Here is a 19,398-nt window from a genome sequence, read left to right on the forward strand (position 1 = left end):
TAAAATCTTTGGCATAAAAGGCCACAACTTAACATCTCAAATAGTCTTCATAAAATGTTCAACATTTATTAAATAAAATACGTAACAAGGAAAACAAGCATCAGACAATTCCCATCCCGTTACGTATCAGAGCATCCTAGACGACACGATGTGAGGAGTCTACTCACGAACACAACTAGTCTTTATTACCTGCACATTACCCACGGTCGAGGCAACATATACGCAGAAGGGGTGAGATTTCACATTCATTAAAAACAAATAATAATTCATAAAAGATAATCAACAACATATATCTAACATTAATAGCATCATTTAACAAGGTTAAGTAACCAACAACTTCGTAGTTATTCAAAGATAGCATATTCATCTTAATTCACTTCATTTACATCATTATAATTATTGTGACAGCAACAACAACAACAACAAGGCAGCAACATCATCACATCATTGATCATTTATTTTAAGTTATGATGACTCTACAATGCAACAACAACATCAACAACAACTTAGACAACATCAACATGCATGTGGTACCACCAGGGCATTAAGCCCTCATCGCTAAGGTCATATTTGGACTGTCGGGCATTAAGCCCCCATCGCTAAGGTCATAAGAACCTGTCAGGCATTAAGCCCCCATCGCCGACTATGCAACAACTCGACTCTAAATGCAACAATCTTCATTTTTAATGTTAAATTAATTAACAAATAATTCACAAAAACTCATTACATCAAAACAGCATCACTGGAACATCATAATTAGCAGTATCATCATTATTGTAAGCATCAGAAACTAATTCATCAAGCAACGGGCGAAAAGACACAATTTCGCACAACAGCAGGTCTGTACTGCACTAACTCGCAGTGGCGAGCTCAACGGGGAAGCTCGCAGTTGCGTATAACTTTGCTCGCAGTTGCGAGCTAAGGGGTTACTCGCAGTGGCGAGTAAAACTACTCGCAGTTGCGAGCTCAACGGGGTTGCTCGCAGTTGCGAGTGGGAACGCTCGCAGTTGCGAGCGATGACAGAACAGGGTTCTGTCGCAGCTCTGCAACACATCTCAGCACTCGAATTCTCACTACCCAGGCCCCAAATTCATCACAATTCAACATCTAAACGTTTTCTATGACTAATTAACATCTGTCTACATCAAACTACATCAAAGTTCACTTAATTCTTCCATTTTTAATGATTTTTGACCTAATCCCAATCCCTTAAACCTACAACAATTGACCACTTCTATGAATCAAAACTTGTTAATAATGAGAGTTAGTCTCACCCTTACCTTAGATTATGTTTCTGCAATCCAACAGCCGCGTTCTTCGTTCTTTAGGGTTCTCTCTGACTTCTCCTCTTTCTCTCTTCTTTTCTCTGTTGTACGCGTTCTAATTTTCTCTCCCAATTACAGACTTTTATTCTTTCCCTAATTGCTCTTCTCACCACAACTTACTATTTCCCCTAATAATTTAATTATTTCTACTAATAACAATATTTCTCCCCCACTTAAGAAAATACTTATATTATTAACATATCTTCTACAAATATATATATATAATTCACATATTATTCTAATAAAAACCATAAATCACTTAAATATTAATTATGAAAAAGTGGGCGTTACAGTGGCCGCTTGATTCTCCTTAAGTCTGTTCTGTCTTCACTGCCTGTCTACGCCCTTTCTTTTTTCAAAGCTCCCGCAGGTATTATCTCTTCCATTGAGTCTATTTTAATTAATTTTTTTGGGGTGGGAGTGAGGATCATAGAAAAATTGCTTGGGTAGACTGGAATACTATTTGCATGAGTAAGGGGCTTGGAGGATCGGGGGTCAGGAGTTTACATGAGTTTAATATTGCTCTTCTTGGTAAATGGTGTTGGACGTATTTAGTGGATAGGGAGGGTCTGTGGTTTAAGGTGTTATCCTCTCGGTATGGGGAGTAGAAAGGCCGGTTGAGGGAGGGTGGCGTGACGGGTTCAGCTTGGTGGAGGGAGATAGTTAAAATTCAAAATGGAATAGGTGTGGAGAGTGGTAGTTGGTTTGAAGAAAATATATTAAAACGTTTAGGCAATGGTTTAAATATTTTCTTTTGGTCGGATTGTTGGGTGGAAACGGCGTCGTTTATGGATAGATTTAGGAAACTCTATGATTTATCGATTCATAAAGAGTTGTCGGTGGGAGAGATGTATGCTTTAGGTTAGGGTGAAGATGGGGAGGCTTGGAGGTGGAGGCGTCGTTTGTTAGCTTGGGAGGAGGAGTTGGTAGTGGAGATTAGGAATGTGCTTACTAACGTTACTTTGCAGGGTACTGAAGCAGATGCCTGGCTTTGGCAGCCCAACATTAGCGATGGGTACACCGTTCGTGGTGTCTATCAAATGCTCATGAGGCAGGAGATGCATACTCACAACGTCGTTTCGGATGCTCCTTGGCATAAGAGTGCTCCTTTGAAAGTCTCTATTTGCGCGTGGCGTCTTCTCCGCAATAGATGGCCAACAAAGGATAACTTGATGTGACGAGGTGTTTTTTCTAATGACTCTCAATTATGTGTTACAGGATGTGGCCAAAATGAATCAATAGACCACTTAATTATTCATTATCCTATTTTTGGTGACCTTTGGCAGCAAATTAAGACTTGGGTTGGTGTGTTTTCTGTGGATCCACAACAGTATTCAGATCATTATTATCAGTTTGTTTATTCTTCAGGTGGTTATGCTCCAAGAAGGTCTTTTCTTCACTTGATTTGGCTTTGTGGTATTTGAGTTATTTGGAAAGAAAGAAACCAAAGACTATTTACCAACACAACAAAAACATCCGAGCAACTACTTGAGAAGGTTAAGATTACATTTCTCAAATGGTTGAAAGCAAAAAATGTGTGCTTTCCATTTGGTTATCATATGTGGTGGCAGCGTTCCCTTGCTTGTTTGGGGATTAACTGATTTTTTCTTTATCTTTGCTGCCTTTTATGGTTTTGTTCATAACTCTTTTGTAACCTTGTTTCGTTTCCTTTGGCACTCCTTGTGCTAGGGATCAAAACTTTTTGTTAATATATCTCATTTTGGCTTTTTTCAAAAAAAAGTATATTAAAAAAAATTACCTTTAAAATATAACTGTATTTTTTAAAAAAAAATAATTACAAGTGTGTTTATATATCACCTAGAGATTGTTTTTATATTTATTGATGTCAATTATCTCCAGAGTGTTCCAATTTTTTTTTTTTTATGAGAATAGTGTTCCAATTTTGAACCATATATACTAAATAGAATTTTGCTCTCCACCCAGCACTTTTCGCTCGCGTCCTGCAACCATTCCGAAAATACCACTGTGCTAGTTAACTAGCGCAAGTGTAAAAAAAAGGACTTATTACAGAACTTAAATTTTACACTTGCGTGACTTAAGTCACGCCGCATGAGTTAACTCACACAGAAATTAACACTTACATGAGTTAACTCACACAGAAATTAACACTTACGTGAACTCACGTAGGTATTGTTTTTCATAAAAATTATTGCCTTCTTCTCTATTCCTCTTCTCTGTTCCTCATCTTCTTCTCAAGTACAACACACCATAAAAACAACAACACAACACAAATTCAAATTGTGTTGAATCTGGTTTATCTTGTTATCTCAAGTGCAACCTTCTCAAGTGCAACCTTTACCTTTCACTGGATGTTTCTTGAATCTGGTTTATCTTGTTATCTTTGCCTTTACCCTTTCAAATTGAAGTGAAATGGGTTGGTTGTTGAAAATAATATGGATTGTTCTGAAAAGAGTTTGTTTAGTGAAGAACAACTACTGGATATTTGAAGGGCTCTAATTTCAACTGTTATGTTTTGAATATTTTTACTGTGCGTAAGAAATAGTGTTGATGGAGCTGTCATGATGAGGTCTAAACTCTAAAGCTCATACCATAAAAATTATTGCCTTCTTCTCTATGGATTGTGTTGTGTTGTTGTTTTTATGGTGTGTTGTACTTGAGAAGAAGACGAGGAACAGAGAAGAGGAATAGAGAAGAAGACAATAATTTTAATGAAAAACAATACCTACGTGAGTTAACTCACGTAAGTGTTAATTTCTGCGTGAGTTAACTCATGCAGCGTGACTTAAGTCACGCAAGTATAAAATTTAAGTCATGTAATAAGTTTTTTTATTTACACTTGCGCTAGTTAACTAGCGCAGGAGTATTTTCGGAATGGTTGCAGGGCGCGAGCAAAAAGTGCTAGGTTGAGAGCAAAATTCTACTAAATAAACAGTTGTATTGAGGATAGCATTCTGTGGGCTTGTTTGGTAAATTTGAAAGTGGAAGAAACGTGGTGGCTGGAAATGGCAAGTCACATATAACCAGTTGTCAATCATAGAATTGCCACAGTTACCTTCAATCAATTAAATTAATTAATTAATTAATTAATTATTTATCATTTACTTTATTTTTGAGGTGATCTAGTTATTTATCTATTCAAAAAAAGAGTAAAGTTTCTCTCCAAAAAAAAAAAAAGAGAGTAAAGTTTGCATGTTAATCTTGAAGGCCCACTGTGTTGAAATACTGAAAACCAGAATGCCAAACCCTGAAACCGCCAATAGATTCTATCAAAACAAATCATTATCCATTCATAAATACTAGGTGCTTGTCTTTTGTGCTTACCTCAAGTAACAAAACTTACTATAAATAAACTATATATTATATTCTTAACATTATTCAGCTATTCGACCGATCATAATTTGAAGCACAAATATATATAATTTTCTACCTCTACAAACAACTGAATATTTCTTTGCTCAATTATCAATCAATCAACCTTGTGATCTATCTCAAACCGAATTATCAAGCAGTGTGAAATGGCTGGTATAACAGAAAACGGAAGAAGAATCATGGTAGCTATTGATGAAGGTGAAGAGAGCATTTATGCTCTCACATGGTGCCTCAAGAATTTGGTTTTTCAAAATTCCAAAGATCACCTTATCCTCCTCTATGTTAAGCCTCCTCGTGTTGTTTATTCTGCCTTTGATGGCACAGGTAATTAAACAAAATTTTATGATACGTAGCAAATAATTTTCTATTAATTTTGTAAACTCATAATTAATTTTTGTATCATATATACATGTTTCAGGATACCTATTCTCTTCTGACATAACGGCAACCATGGAGAAGTATAGCCAACAAGTTGCTGATTGTGTTTTGGAGAAAGCCAAGATAGTCTGTAATGATGTCCAAAATGTAAGTATACATTGATCAATTGTTACTAGTTAGATATGTATATTATGTCCCTCCTCATTTTTATCTATAGTTAATTATTTAATAATTAATCTGTGATATGGTTTAGGTGGAGACGAGGATAGAGAATGGTGACCCTAGGGATGTAATCTGTCAGGCTGTTCAAAAAATGGGTGTTGATATCTTGGTTATGGGAAGCCACGGCTATGGTGTCATCAAGAGGTCAGTTTTTGATAATTCATACAATACATATTTGAATTGTAAAGTTATTTTTGTTAGAATGAGCTAAGGATGTGAATTGTAAATTTAATTTGGTTCTGGCTGTTATTGTTGAATGGCAGGGCTTTCCTTGGAAGTGTGAGCAACCACTGTGCACAGAATGTGAAGTGCCCTGTTTTGATTGTGAAGAAGCCAAAATCAACCACTGGAGGAGACAATTAAGATCTAATAATCATATTTCCTTATTTTGTTTTTTTCTTTTCTTGTAAATAAATATACTACTTTCCTTGTTGCTATTGCTATGAACATGTCCTTTGGGTTGTGCGTGTCTTGTTCCTTCATAAGGAATATATCTTTTCAAATATTAAATGATAAAGGTTAAAGTGACGTGTTTATTTATAATTATTAAAGTTGCCCCTTTGCTATTTTTTATTCTAAAGTGTTATTATAGATTATCTCATTGGAAATTTTTGCTTTTTTGGTTTTGAGATTCGAACTCTAATCATACATATGTTATATAAATTCTTTGACAAATGAACTAAGCTCATGAGACTTTATTTTATATCCACCTTATTTTTTTTAGAAATATCTACTTATATCATTCCTCATTGTGCTATTAGCTACCGTGGCTCGTAAATTGTTGTCAAGTGAAAGTAAGTGAATTAGAGAACAAGGGTATGACATGTCACTCCTCTATTTCTTTTTAATTACCAGTTTTTTAGAAGGAAAAATGTCTTATTTATTTGCAAATTGAAACGCTACATTGATTTCTTTTTTGTTTTTATACATTTACTTTATCAATCAATTTTTTTTTTCTGGTTTAAATTTTCTTTGATCATTGCTAATGTATACAAAAATAGAATGCAAGAGAGTAAGATGGGTGTATTACACCTTATTTTTACTCCGTATTTCAATTGAAACTAGTTGGACAATTCTCTTGAGATTTGACAGCCCTTAAAAAAAATCGAGATGATTTATTTATGTTTCCCAACTCTATATGCATTCCTTATATGAATTTTGTATTCATGTACTTGAGACTTTATGACCGTTTTTGTTGTATAAAACACGAATCTTTATCCTTAATGTGAAATTACGTGGTGTGCATTGTGTTTTGATGAGTTATTGACTCTATCACTCTAGTTGTATTTGAGATAAGATGCTTCAGAAATGATGATTCTAAATTAAAGTTCTATATGAATTGTATTAATTAAGCTAGTATACGTGATGTAATGGCCCAAAATGCAATTGCTAGTATATATTCATAACATGTAATGTGGAAGTGTTCTTGAGACACCATGGCACTTGTTGCAACCGCAATATGCAATATGATTTTTTTCATTGATGTGAAATAGGATGATGTGCATTGTGCTTTGATGGTTTGGTGACTCTAATTACATGAGATAGAAAACTTTTTTTTAACAAGCTAAAATGAATTATAATAACACCGACAGCACAATCGCTTCAGCACAAGGTGTGCCAAAACAATTACGAAAAGTACAATAGGTCTGTCAAAAATACATAAAAAGTTAGCCGATGCCCAAACATATAAGTGGGCTCGACCACCACAAATGAGTACCGAAAACAAAGGTAGCGTTACTAGCTTTCAACCACCACAAATGAGATAGAAAGCTTGAGAGTTGATGATCTAAATTCAACCCTTTTATGAAACATATAAAATCAGAATTCTATACTTGATGGTTAAGCCTCTAAATGTTCACCCAAAAAAAAAAATGCCTCTAAATGTTGTCACTATACGATCTTTGTATTCATAACATGAAGTTGGACAAAGTTCTTGAGACTTAGATGACCCTTGTTACGATAACAATAAGGATCTTTATCTTTATTGTGAATAAGGATAAGTGCATGATTGACTTTATCCCTTTTATAGAACGATTGATTGATGTGCATTCTACTGCATGGTCATAAGTTTTAGCCTCAGATGATAAAATTGTCCAAGAGGATTTTCCTTTCCCATTTTATTTTAATGTTAAATTTTAGCCGAAACATGATCACGCTTCTTGGAAAAAAATACTGATAAAGGGGAGAACAAAAGAGAAATTCAAGTTATGATATTGGAATAAATTTTGGTTGTAATAAAATATCGTTGTAATTTTTGTACTGTAATATTTTGGTGATGGGAGCATATACATGTGTTTAGGAAAAATATGATGTACGCGCTCACTCTTGTAAAACGACCTAGATTTTCCTCTTAACTTGCTACTGTTGTAATTTGTAAATCTTCACCACTTTTTCTCATCCATTGCTAGCTGGAAATATTCCTTTGAAAAAAATCAAATATACTGACCTAATTCAACTGACTTAGCAACGGTGATATTGACTCGTACGTTGTTTGGTTAAATCATAACATGGTTTGTTTTAAAAATGATTTTGTTTACGTTGTTTGGTTAAATCATAACATGGATTGTTTTAAAAATGATTTTGTTTTTTCAGTTTATCAATCACTTATTTTAACGCTATATATGCATAATCGAATGCCATAGCTACTTTAAGCTAATTCTTTGGGACTTAGAAGCTAGACGATTTACAGATTCATGATCGGCAAACTCATTAGAACATCAAAAAGATAAATTCAAATGAGAACCAAAAAGACATTGTTGTCTGTTCTAATAAGCTGAAACAGTCTAATGGGATGAAGCAACAAGCTCAAGTTTTCGCTTGCAGTTTTCAACGGTCTGCTTATCTAGGAGAAAAATACTACACAACTAAAAAAAAAGATATAACTTCGACTCCGGAATAAAACTTTTGCTCACTCCGCATATGCCATATGCTTTGCAAACTCCCTAGAGCTCATCCTGCAAACAAAAGGAGGGGAAAGAACTGTTAAAAACTTCGCTATTGAGATTGATTTAAGAAAATATTTGACAGAATGAAAAAAACGTACATGTACGTCGTCCTCTTTATTGGTTTCATCGCTGTCTTCACCAGCTTCTGCCTTTGACTCATCATCAGAGTCATGGCTAACTTCATTGGCATCTTCCTCATCCTCTTCCGCATCAGAATCAACGGGATCATCCTTTGTTTCCTGACAATGAGTTAAGGAAGTTTAAGAAGAAATGTTCTTCGAAACAAAACTAGTAAAATTGAAACAACATGATATGTTTCAAATATGCTTTTCAGAATCAAAATGTACCTCCTCTTCTTTCTTCTTCTCAGCTTCTTCAAACGCTGCCTTCTCAGCCTGCAAGAACATATATTCACCAAAGAGATCAACATCCATTAAGTTTTATTCCTTAAGGCCAAAAGATTGAGTGAATAGAAAACATCTTACATCCTTTTGCTTGCCCCATGTTTCTTCAGCAACTTGCTTAGCATACTCGGGATCATCGGTAATGACAACATTGTCAAACAATGTACCAGATTTCACCTGCAAAGTTAAGTAGCTTGCTGGTCAGAGTTTCGAACTAAAACGCTCAAATCAAGTGGAAAAAGTAAAACACTACAGAAACTGTACCTGCCACAATTCAATGCCAACATACTTCAACTTGGGGAAAACATAGATGTCAGGGTCGTCCTTGAAGTCTGGTAAATATATAAATTTCAAATGTTAAAAATACTTCAAAACATAAAAAGCAATTACATAACTTCAACTGCGAAAACAAGGATGAAAAGCAAACCTGGGTTGTCAATCAATGGTGCCTTCCACTTTCCACTGTAGTTGGGGTTCTTGATTTTCTGCCAAGATGTAACACCAAAAGTTAGTAAACAAATCAATTCCTAAACATATTGCAATATATCAATTAATGTTTCCACACAAACAAACCTTTGGCTTCCATGGTCCCTTGTACTCTGGGTTGGCAATGGTAGGTGCTGTCCACTCACCATCTTCCTCATCATCCCAGTCCTCAGGCTACACAACAATTATTCTAATCAGTAACACCATAATATAATGAGAGATGAATGGACACAGCAATGGGAAACAACTAACCTTTTTGGCATCAGGATCAGCAACCTCTTTAGGAATGTCATCGTATCCCTACAAATACAGAATGTCAGAGTCAATATCTAATACACAACATAGTAGGTGGTAAACTCACAATACAAAAGCTTAGAGTAAAAGGTATTACCTCTGGCTTCTTGTCTTCAGGGTCAGGAATAAACTCCTTATCATCCCAATCTTCTGGCTGTAAGTATTTACATTATGATTAGAAATTAGAAAGTAGGAATACATAAAACAAAAGGAATCTGGCAATTAAACTATAAACGTAGGTGAAAAGGGTACCTTTTTGGCCTCTGGGTCCTTGATTTTCTTTGGTGGGAGAAGACTCCAGTCAGAGTAAAGACTACCAGTTTGCTTCTCAACGTTATCAATCAAAATGCTGTAGGTTGCATCAGGACGGATGATGAATGTGTAAACATGAGTAAGCTGGTCAGTCTCACAAGGAACATCCTTCTTGATTAAGTGGTTTGTGTCATTGTAGGTCAGAATAGCGTGTACTTTTTTGGTACTGTAACCACAGATATCTGGACCAAACATGATACTGCAAAATTATAACAAATGTAAGAAAATCAGATAGTTACACATATAATCCAAGACATGACACATGTTAGCTGTGAAAGAGATAAAACTAGAAGGGATATTATAAATCACCTGTAGGGAGTATCACCGCCAAATTTCTTCTGATCAACATCGCCGCTAAGCAACTTCATGTAACCACCACCACAGTCAAGTTTCTGTTCATGCTTGACAGAAAATTGGAAGACTAGTGTGTTATCCTTGTTGCTGAATTCAGGGAACTCAGCAGAGATGGCATAAAATCTGTAATCTTCACTGGTTTGAATACCTGTGGAGATATCAAACATTTGAGAAAACCAACCTCAGTATCATCTTTCAATTCAAATTATACACCAGCAACAATAAAACAAGGTTGTTCAACATAACAATTTAGTTTACCTTTGTCATTAGCGTCACCATTCCATTGACCAGAGGTGTAGTTCCACTCCCCGGCCAAGTTCTCATCCTTCTTCCATTCAGATTTTACCCACCGGCTTTCCCATCCATCTTTAGCATTCAACATAATGTATCAAAACACAAGTTAAAAAAGGGGAAAATATTGATTGGAGGTAAAATATGTACTATATACTAATACTCATACTAAATAAACTCGAACATGGACTATCCTCAACGAAAAAAGGAAAGAAAAAAAGAAACAGTCATTGCAATTTGCAGTGATAATATTATGGCCTTGTTTGGATTAGATCAAATTGTTTTCAAATGCTATAAGCTGTGACTTACGGAAATAAACTGAAAACAGCTATGAACATGTCATAAAGTGTTTTCATACGTTCTTCCATAGAGTCTCACAGGTGCTTATGCTAGTAGATAAGCTCAAATAAGTTAATACAAACAGTTCATTAAAAGCTGGTCATTGTTCACAAAAAATAAATAATTCAGCTCCTTACACACAAACAGAGACAAATAATTCAAAGTAAAAAAAAAAACTACCATTCTTTAATCCGGACACACAACACAATTCAAATCAATTAACGTCTTCCGAAATGAGATTAAAAGGATTGTAAACAAAATGAAATGGAAATTCAAATACAGTTATTCGTCACTGTTGTTTATACATCACTAATCCATGATCAAAGATTAATTAACCAAAAAAACGTGCCAAATCGTTTTCAAATCAACATCATCACGTTCGGTGCACACGTGTGCAGATCTACTCCAGACAACGACAGTTCAGATCAAATCAAACAATCTAATAATTCAGATCGAGATTCAAATCACATTATAAAAACACCGATCGTGAAAATTCAATCACATTATTCAAATTACACAACAATGCAGAAAGGAAAATTCAAATTCCATAAATTACAAACATGAATGTTAAATTGAAGCTCACGATCTAGTAAAAATGAAATGAAATGAAAAAAGAGATATGGAAATGGATGATATACCTTCGAAGCGCTCTTCGAAGAAAACCTTCGCAGAAGCGATGGATAGAAGGGAGAAAAGAACGAGAGAGAGAAGGTTAGGGTTCCGAACCCTAATCGCCATTGCAATGGAATCGCTCGCTGAGATCGAAAGAGAATGAAATGAGAGTGAGAGCTACTTTGGAAATTGACTGAGCTATGTGTTCTATATAGCGATTCGTTCTTACATTGTTTCTTTCAGTGCTGTGGGTAAATTTGGTAATTTACGTGGATGTTGCTTACGTGGACAATATGTGGCAGATTGTGGCCATTGGGTGAGTGCCACGTAGGGGAAGATTGTCATTGGTGTTGTGTGGCATAGTGTTATTGGGAGTTAGTGTAACTGTAGGAATTGTACACGTAAATGGGACTAGGAGATATTTACGTTATTGCCATTGGGCTGTTATGTTTACATTTTTCATTTTTGGGAGGTCGTTGAGTTGTTTAACACTCCGATTATATGATATCATACGATAATCGGATAATGGTTGATTTCTTGGGGTGTGGGGACAAAATCAACCATTCCTTCACTCTATTTTTGGGTTCAAATAATTAAGATCACTTTCCATTTTGAAAACATTTTAAATTTTTTCATCTATTACTCTATTTGAATGTCGCATTTGATCAATTCACATAAATTAAAAGAGATAATATTCTTTATACTTATGTGACATGACACGAGATGTAATAGATATGATTTTGATTTTATAGAATATTAGTGTTGTATAAATCAATTGCATTGAACTAAAAATTCAATAAGTTATAAGATTTAGATTTTAAATTTAATGAAAGAGAAAATACTTACTCAACAACTAAGAAATATTGACTAATTCAAAAAAATATATACCCGTTTTGGTTTTGTTTTCCTTTTAAAGAGTCGAACAATGGGATTTACATTAATTGCAAATAACTAGAAATTGCGTATTTAAATATGCGTCATTGGACGTTGTTGCACTTTTTTACTAACTTAGTTGTAATTAATGATGTTGTCGTTGCTGCTAGTTGTTGCAAGTCTTTTCGTTATCAGATTCAGAGCTAACAGAAGCTTTAGCTACGCGGAAGGGGTTGAAATTTGCAAAAGACATGTGTTTTCTGAATCTTACAGCGGAATCAGATACTTCCAAAGTGGTTCAGGCGCTGAACACTCATCAACAACATCCCAAATATATTGGATCTATTATTGGAGATTGCATTAATTTTAACGTCTTTTTTCGTAATTTTAAATTCTTGCATGTTAGACGTGAGGCTAACCAAGCTGCCCATTATTTAGCTCAATACTCTCTTCATAATCTCGATTGTATATGGATTGAAGAGACTCCACCTTATATTTCTGCAGTTTTGACTTTTGATTTACTGTCAGACTTTTGTTAATGAAATTTTATTTAATGTAAAAAAAAAAAGATGTTCAAGTTTATATAAGTGTTAATAGTAGTTTTAATTTAAGAAAAGAGACATGCAATATTGAGCTTTGGCCCTCTTTGTTCAAAAAAAAAAAAGAGGCATACAATATTGATCTATTTTTTTTTTTTTTCATAACGTAGGTATGATCTTATTTTACATTGACGTCCAACGAAAATCAAATATATAAAAGAAATTTTGTTTTATAAAAAAAAAAAAAAATTAGTGTTAGAAACACTTTCCTTTTCTTAACTGCGATGATACAGTGAGTTTTCGTTGAATATCCATGTAAAATTAATTTACACCAACATCATATCACCATTGTCCATTAAACTCTTTTATTGCAAAACTCTATTAAATTTTACATTCTCGCATACATTAATCTTTTTAGAAATTCTTGCATACGTTCATTTGGATCTATTATTATGCCATCTTTTTAGTCAATTGGAATATAATTTTTTCTTACAACGTATACGTTTGTAACGTATTTGTTTGATAATTAGTGACATATCAATATTTTTCATGAGCAATAGTGGCATATCAATATTTTTCATGAGCAATAGTGACATATCAATATTATTTTTTTATTTTTAAAGAATATCAATATTGTTAATTACGAAAATAATGTGATGTTAATTGAAAGCATTATTTATAATGAATGGGTGTGAGTACAATTGTACAAGTAGTTTTTTTTTTTTGTTGAGAGAAATGAATGGGTGTGAGTACAATTGTACAAATAGTTAACGTGCTGGGTGTGTCGGTGTTATACTCTTAGATATATCATATCTATATCAATTTCCATTCTAATAATTATAAAAAAAAATGTCATGTATAATTTAATTAAAAAATATTTACATCAAAGTATGTATATATAAAACATATGTACTGCGTACGTTTGATTCAAAATGTCTCACCACAATGCAAAAGAATAGTTTGCAAAGTCAGCTCCGAACGACCTAACGCATGCATTATCAGTTTGAGGTTGATATGGGGATATTCGAGTTAGATTCGGATCGGCCGTCACTCGTCAGTGTGGTACTGGTGCTGCTCTATCTAGCCATGCCAAAACTAGACCATCACCATTTTTACCTCCTTTTGCTCATGAAATTCACAAACTCCTCAAATTTGGAAAGTTGAATAGGACAAGATTGAAGAATGGCAACATCTTGTATTAGAAACATCATGCTTAGTAAGCCAATCGACACAAGCATTCATTTCACAAAGAGTATAAGTGAAAATACGATCTCAATCGTAATATAAGTACCTCTTAATAATGACGCATATGGGTGAGTCAAGGGATGGTCATCCTCTAAGAGAAGCAACGCCGACAAAGGGTGGTCATTCTTTAATTTGGGTCATGCTAACTAGTGACTCTAACACTAGTTAACATGATATTTTTTGTTAACGAAACAAAAAAAAAGTAAAATTTGTGTTGATTCTTTTTTTCTCAATAGGGTCAAACCAACTAGCAAATGTGAAGTCTAGACTAGAGTTTTTCTTAAGAGTTGTGTTATTTGAACAACCATTTGATTGACAACTTTTAAGACAACTATAATTTTACAAAGAAAAAGAGGTATTGACACAAAAACCAAAGTAATAGAGAGAGAAAGTAAAAACATAATGTGAGAATGAGATAGAAAGTTATCACAAAAGTTATAAAAAAATAGTTTTACAAATATTATTTCTCTTTTCTTAAATAACGAAGACTAAGACTTTTATAGAAGTCTATTTAATTAAAATTGCAAGACTACCGGCCATAAAAATGTCTACAGGTCAACCTACTTAAATAAGTATGACTAATATTAATTTTTATTAATAATATTATTAAATAAAATTTTATACTTCAAATAAATTATAATTTTGTTAATATTTTTAGTGATTTAAGTTTATTAATCAACATTAATTTTTCACATCTTTAAATGAGTTTTTTGTTTTTGTTTTTGTTTTGTAAAGTAGAATTAGAATATGATATCATATATAGCCAAGTTATCTAAAATGTTATGTTAAATACTAAAAGGGGGTTTACTCTCATTAATTCATTAGTTCATTGGTCCATTTTTTTTTGTCAAGTAGTCTAGTAGTTTGAGCTCACACATTTTAAATGTGGATAAGTGGGGTGTCCGAGATTTATCGGCCCATTTTAAATATAAATTAAATTAGTAATTTAAATGGATTCATATGAGATAGACTTTTAAATATGCTAGCGAGTCATACCAAATTTTTAGCAGACTAGACTATATACCAAACATACACTTTAAATATTTTGACATATCATACTTAAGTCTTGTAAAGTATAACTCGTCTCAACCTATTCTCATTTCTAATCATCACCGATGGAGTTTTGTTTGCGAATGTAGTTGTTTCATCTTTGCTAATTACCATGTTTACTATAAGAAAATAACAATTATTCATTTTTCATTATAAATGTAAATTTTGCTAAATAAATTCATAAATGTAACTATTAGAACAAAAATATTATTTAATTTTTTAATAAAATTTATACAATAAATAATAAATATGTGGTATGATACACATGGTTAAAATTGAAATCGTAGCAAAATTTCTTGGTTGGATTACCATATGGTCCCATGTGGTAAGCAAAAACTACGTTTATGATTAACATTTATTTATTTATTTTGAATTAAGTAACTATTTACACCTAAAAATAACTAAGTAGATAGTTGTGTAAAAAAAAAAAAGTTGTTAGTGAGAGTGTTAGAATGCAAAATAATTGAATATGAGATAACTGAATCTTTCTAGGATCCACGAGAGATCGTGAGAGTGTTAGAATCAATCAAAGATTAGTGGAGCTTAACAATTTGATATTTTACTTGGGTTCCATGTCTATAGCGTTATTAATTGAAGTGACTACGGAATCACAATTCAAGGAAGAGATTCATGCGTGGATATAGAAATATAGAATATTGCGAATGAGGGGAAATCAAGCCAAACATGGGGTGTCGTGTACCGTCGGCAATCGGCCAGTTAGACAAACGTTTGTCTTTAAACACCACACTTATATATTTGATTGGATACACACAATCAATCAAACAAGCAACTTTTCAGAATTTATCCCTTTTCTTTTTGCTTTTATTTTTCATTTATTTATGCATTTCTTAGTTTAGTAGCTCACAACAACACTCAACTCCATACTTAACAAGAAACCCAAGATGATGGATAGAGTTCCTTACTTTATGTAATTGTTTGAAGCGCAAAAGAAAATAAAGTTGAGAGCTATTAGTTGATACCTCATATAACTTTCAAGTTTGACAACAAATTTAACATGCTCGATAGGACACTGCATCTAATACTTTTGAAAAATTTAATTCGCTAGGTCAAGATTATGTTTGATGTATGCACTTGCATTATGGTAAAAGTCTCAACAACATAGAACAACCATCGGCTTCAACATCAAATAAGCAAGGCCAACAAAAACCTAATGATCCATCACAAATGTTGGGGGGGGTGCCAACATATGTGTCTCCCCAAGTGATTTTGGAGATGCAACCGTTGATCCACTGAACGACGGTTAGTTATGACCACATCTTTTATTAGATAACATATACAGTATTGACATCATGTATGAGATATCTTAACAACAAGTTAACATTCTTAAACTCATGGTTCACAACGTGGTTCAACAATCCAGGAAGCTGGAGTCCAAACGAGTCAATGTTGGTGACAACATCACATCCATCATTCAAAGAATTCAAGAGAACCAATTGCAAGATGGCTTAACCAGTGTCAGGAAGGTTTTGTAATCCAAAGTCAATCGATGGTTGCAACAACAAGACCTTGACATGCTCGGTTAAATCCTTATACATCAGGTACCTTTCATTTCTTTAAATTTTCAACCTGGTACTTTTGACATGACTAACGATGGGGCAAATACTAGTGAATGATACATTTAACTAACCTAATATTCAATTTGGAGAGATACATATGGCAAGGAGATAGCTTGAAACTATTGTCTTACAAGCAAGAAGACACCGGAAGTATAAGGATGAGCAAAATAAAAAATGTGACTATCCCTATCCCTATCCCTATCCCTGTCCCTGTACAGATCAAGATTAAATTGGGCAAGGTATCAGCTACTTGATTGGTCTCATGATATGTTATATTGTTGAACTTGAAATTGGACAACTTGAACACAGTCGCGTTAATTTGAGAAACCAAAAGCATGACAACGGTGCATGCAATTTTTATACCATGACAAGGAGTATTATGCATGGCAATTTATTTCTTCACATTCCTCTCGAACAAAAAATGTATTTCTTCACATAGTCGTCCAATCATATTGTCTCAACATGCAATACCAAGTTTACTATTAAAAAAATACATAATTCGTTTTTTTTTTGTGACCGGGTTTCGAACCCCGGACCTTGCATATTTTATGCATTGTCCATACCAACTGAGCTAATTATAAATGTAAATTTTACAAAAAAAAAAATACTATTTAGTTTTTTAAAAGTATTTTCATTTTTTATACAATAAATAATAAATGTGATATGACCCATCGTAAAAATTGAAATGGTAGCAAAATTTCTTGGGTGGATTACCCATATGGTCCAATGCTCGATATCTGTAACAACCACTAACTCCACGACAAATCAGTGGGAAAAATAACATTAAACTAAACAATCCAAACGGAATAAACGACAAATTTTCATGGCTGAATTATCCAAGGGATGCCGGCATTCATTTTATTACTATTGTTCAGAAATTTGGATGCTTAAATTCGAAGCCATTTGATGATGCCTCAGAAACTACAACCAATAAGAGTTGATGCCACATTATGGGTGGAGTTTCACATGGGAAAGGGCAATCCTTTCCCACCATGGGAAAGCCAATTTCATCCATTAGATCACCTAAGGAACACAGTCTTATCATACACTGTCAACACTACATTTAATTGTCACTATCTTCCATCATCATCTTTCTCCCTCATCCCCACCAACCCACCACCATCAACGGTGCAACACCATCAAAACCACCTTACAGTCACAACCGGATCCCTCTTCTCTCTCAGCTACCAACACATTTTCTCTCAACAAGAACACTGTATGTTCTAACAACACTCCAACTTCACCACTCTTTTTTTTTTTTTTTGACAGAAACTTCACCACTCTTATCAACCATTTCATCCCAAACAGCAAACTCTCATAACACATCTCTTTCCAAAATCTTGATTTTGCAGAGCATAATGGGAAAAAAAAAATCAAATCAAAACAGCAATAATTGGTTGATTTTAGAGTTGGGCAATTAAAAACTGTATTTTACATTCATGATTTCATCACGGATATTCATCAATCTCTTATTCTCAACAACTTAACCATTAATCTTGAACCTAATGTTTTTATATTTAAGTTAATGTTTTTTTAATGGAAACAATTTAATTGATTTTTGGTGTTTTGTGTTAAGACTTACGGAGGTTCATTATGTTTCTTTTGGTGTTTTGCTTATAGATTTAGTTAGATTCATTCCTCTGATCTTAAACAACATATTTAGTTATATTTTGCTTAAGGAGAACATGAGGGTGGAAAATATTGTAATGTAAAATTTCAGATCTGAACATATCAATACTCATGGAGGTTGTAGTCATTGGTGGTGGTGGGTTCCTGGTATAGTCTGATGGAGGTTGAAGAAAATGGTGAAAGAAAAAGAGAAAAAAATATAGTGTGGTGTGACCATGATAAAATCAGCAATCTAATGGCTAAAAAAAGCTTTCCCATGGTGGGAAAGGATTGCCCTTTCCCATGTGAAACTCCACCCACATTATGTATAATTCATTTTATTGCGTGGAGTGGACCACATTATATTTGATTCTAGAGTATTCCATTAAGTACACAAGTGGCGTAGGTTCCAAGATTTAACCTTGGCTTGATTTGTATACTCCCATTTCCCCCACCTACGTAATCCGTAAGCAATTATCATTATGCTCCAATTTAGTAATAATGCATCCTACTCTCATGACCCCAAAGATACCACTTGAACAGCAGCCTATAGGCACTAAAACAATTTAAAACAGTCAATTCTAAATGCTATAACGGACTAAAAGGACAAAATACAATAAGTTACTTATAGAGTTACTAAATGGGGAGATATTGGGAGTTCAAGATCTGTAAATAACTTTCAGACTAAAACATCCTTTGTGCCACCAATGATGAAATAAAAATATCTTAAAAATTTGAATGTCAATAATAAGGCATATGGGAATAGAGTTGGGCATTTTTGGTTGATGGTGAGATTGACAGAATCACGGTACCAGTGACTTTGACAAAAACTACATTTTAGAGTTTCACAAAATCACGGTGTCACCGCGAATTTGCCGAACTCGCCGGCAATTTAAACACGAAACCTAAAGAATGTTGCGGCAATAAGAGGCGTAAGCATAACCAATATACCGGGCGTGATCGTCTTCTTAAGCAAGGCATCAATGGAAATCTTTATGCAGGTAGCATAATCTGGTTTTGCTCTTTCTTTTATAAGACTGCAAATAGAATTGAATTTTGAATGAACTTCTACAACCATTTTTGAGAGCTGCACTCCGACACTCTACATCATCATGCTGAAAATTGGTAGGGAAGCATTGCTTAAATAATCAAACCAATAAAAACCTTTGGTGTTAAGACATTCACTGTTTTGA

At 33.9% G+C, this 19,398-nt stretch overlaps 2 protein-coding genes and 1 long non-coding RNA gene across 3 annotated transcripts; 1 reads left to right on the forward strand and 2 right to left on the reverse strand.

The window, feature by feature from the left end:
• On the reverse strand, positions 1–3,590 carry LOC146957320 (uncharacterized). The gene is made up of 2 exons (XR_015022866.1): positions 3,460–3,590; positions 1–189 (listed from the first exon to the last, which is right to left on the reverse strand). It is a non-coding gene; the product is annotated as an uncharacterized LOC146957320 (long non-coding RNA).
• A 1,087-nt stretch (positions 3,591–4,677) lies between these two features.
• Positions 4,678–5,804, forward strand: LOC146957321 (universal stress protein A-like protein). The gene is made up of 4 exons (XM_085735752.1): positions 4,678–5,000; positions 5,095–5,201; positions 5,308–5,420; positions 5,540–5,804. The coding sequence occupies exons 1-4, from the start codon at positions 4,823–4,825 to the stop codon at positions 5,637–5,639; spliced, it is 498 nt and encodes a 165-aa protein (XP_085591878.1). The 5' UTR covers positions 4,678–4,822; the 3' UTR covers positions 5,640–5,804.
• A 2,181-nt stretch (positions 5,805–7,985) lies between these two features.
• CRT1A (calreticulin 1a) lies at positions 7,986–11,492 on the reverse strand. Its single transcript, XM_085735747.1, has 13 exons — positions 11,340–11,492; positions 10,330–10,437; positions 10,027–10,219; positions 9,658–9,916; positions 9,503–9,559; positions 9,364–9,411; positions 9,199–9,285; positions 9,053–9,110; positions 8,890–8,957; positions 8,707–8,802; positions 8,569–8,616; positions 8,320–8,460; positions 7,986–8,230 (listed from the first exon to the last, which is right to left on the reverse strand). The coding sequence occupies exons 1-13, from the start codon at positions 11,437–11,439 to the stop codon at positions 8,219–8,221; spliced, it is 1,275 nt and encodes a 424-aa protein (XP_085591873.1). The 5' UTR covers positions 11,440–11,492; the 3' UTR covers positions 7,986–8,218.
• Between the last annotated feature and the right edge of the window lie 7,906 nt (positions 11,493–19,398).

The sequence above is a fragment of the Medicago sativa genome, chromosome 1 (genome assembly GCF_051527215.1).
Source record: "Medicago sativa cultivar Bolivia chromosome 1, Bolivia_mono, whole genome shotgun sequence".
Classification (NCBI taxonomy): Eukaryota; Viridiplantae; Streptophyta; class Magnoliopsida; order Fabales; family Fabaceae; genus Medicago; species Medicago sativa.

Coding starts and splice junctions, on each gene's coding strand:
- LOC146957321 (XM_085735752.1), top strand. CDS start 4,823: ATGGCTGGTATAACAGAAAACGGAAGAAGAATCATGGTAGCTATTGAT. Junction 5,202..5,307: donor TCTGTAATGATGTCCAAAAT/GTAAGTATACAT, acceptor GATATGGTTTAG/GTGGAGACGAGGATAGAGAA. Junction 5,421..5,539: donor GGCTATGGTGTCATCAAGAG/GTCAGTTTTTGA, acceptor GTTGAATGGCAG/GGCTTTCCTTGGAAGTGTGA.
- CRT1A (XM_085735747.1), bottom strand. CDS start 11,439: ATGGCGATTAGGGTTCGGAACCCTAACCTTCTCTCTCTCGTTCTTTTC. Junction 10,438..11,339: donor CTTCGAAGAGCGCTTCGAAG/GTATATCATCCA, acceptor TGAATGCTAAAG/ATGGATGGGAAAGCCGGTGG. Junction 9,111..9,198: donor AGGGACCATGGAAGCCAAAG/GTTTGTTTGTGT, acceptor ACATCTTGGCAG/AAAATCAAGAACCCCAACTA.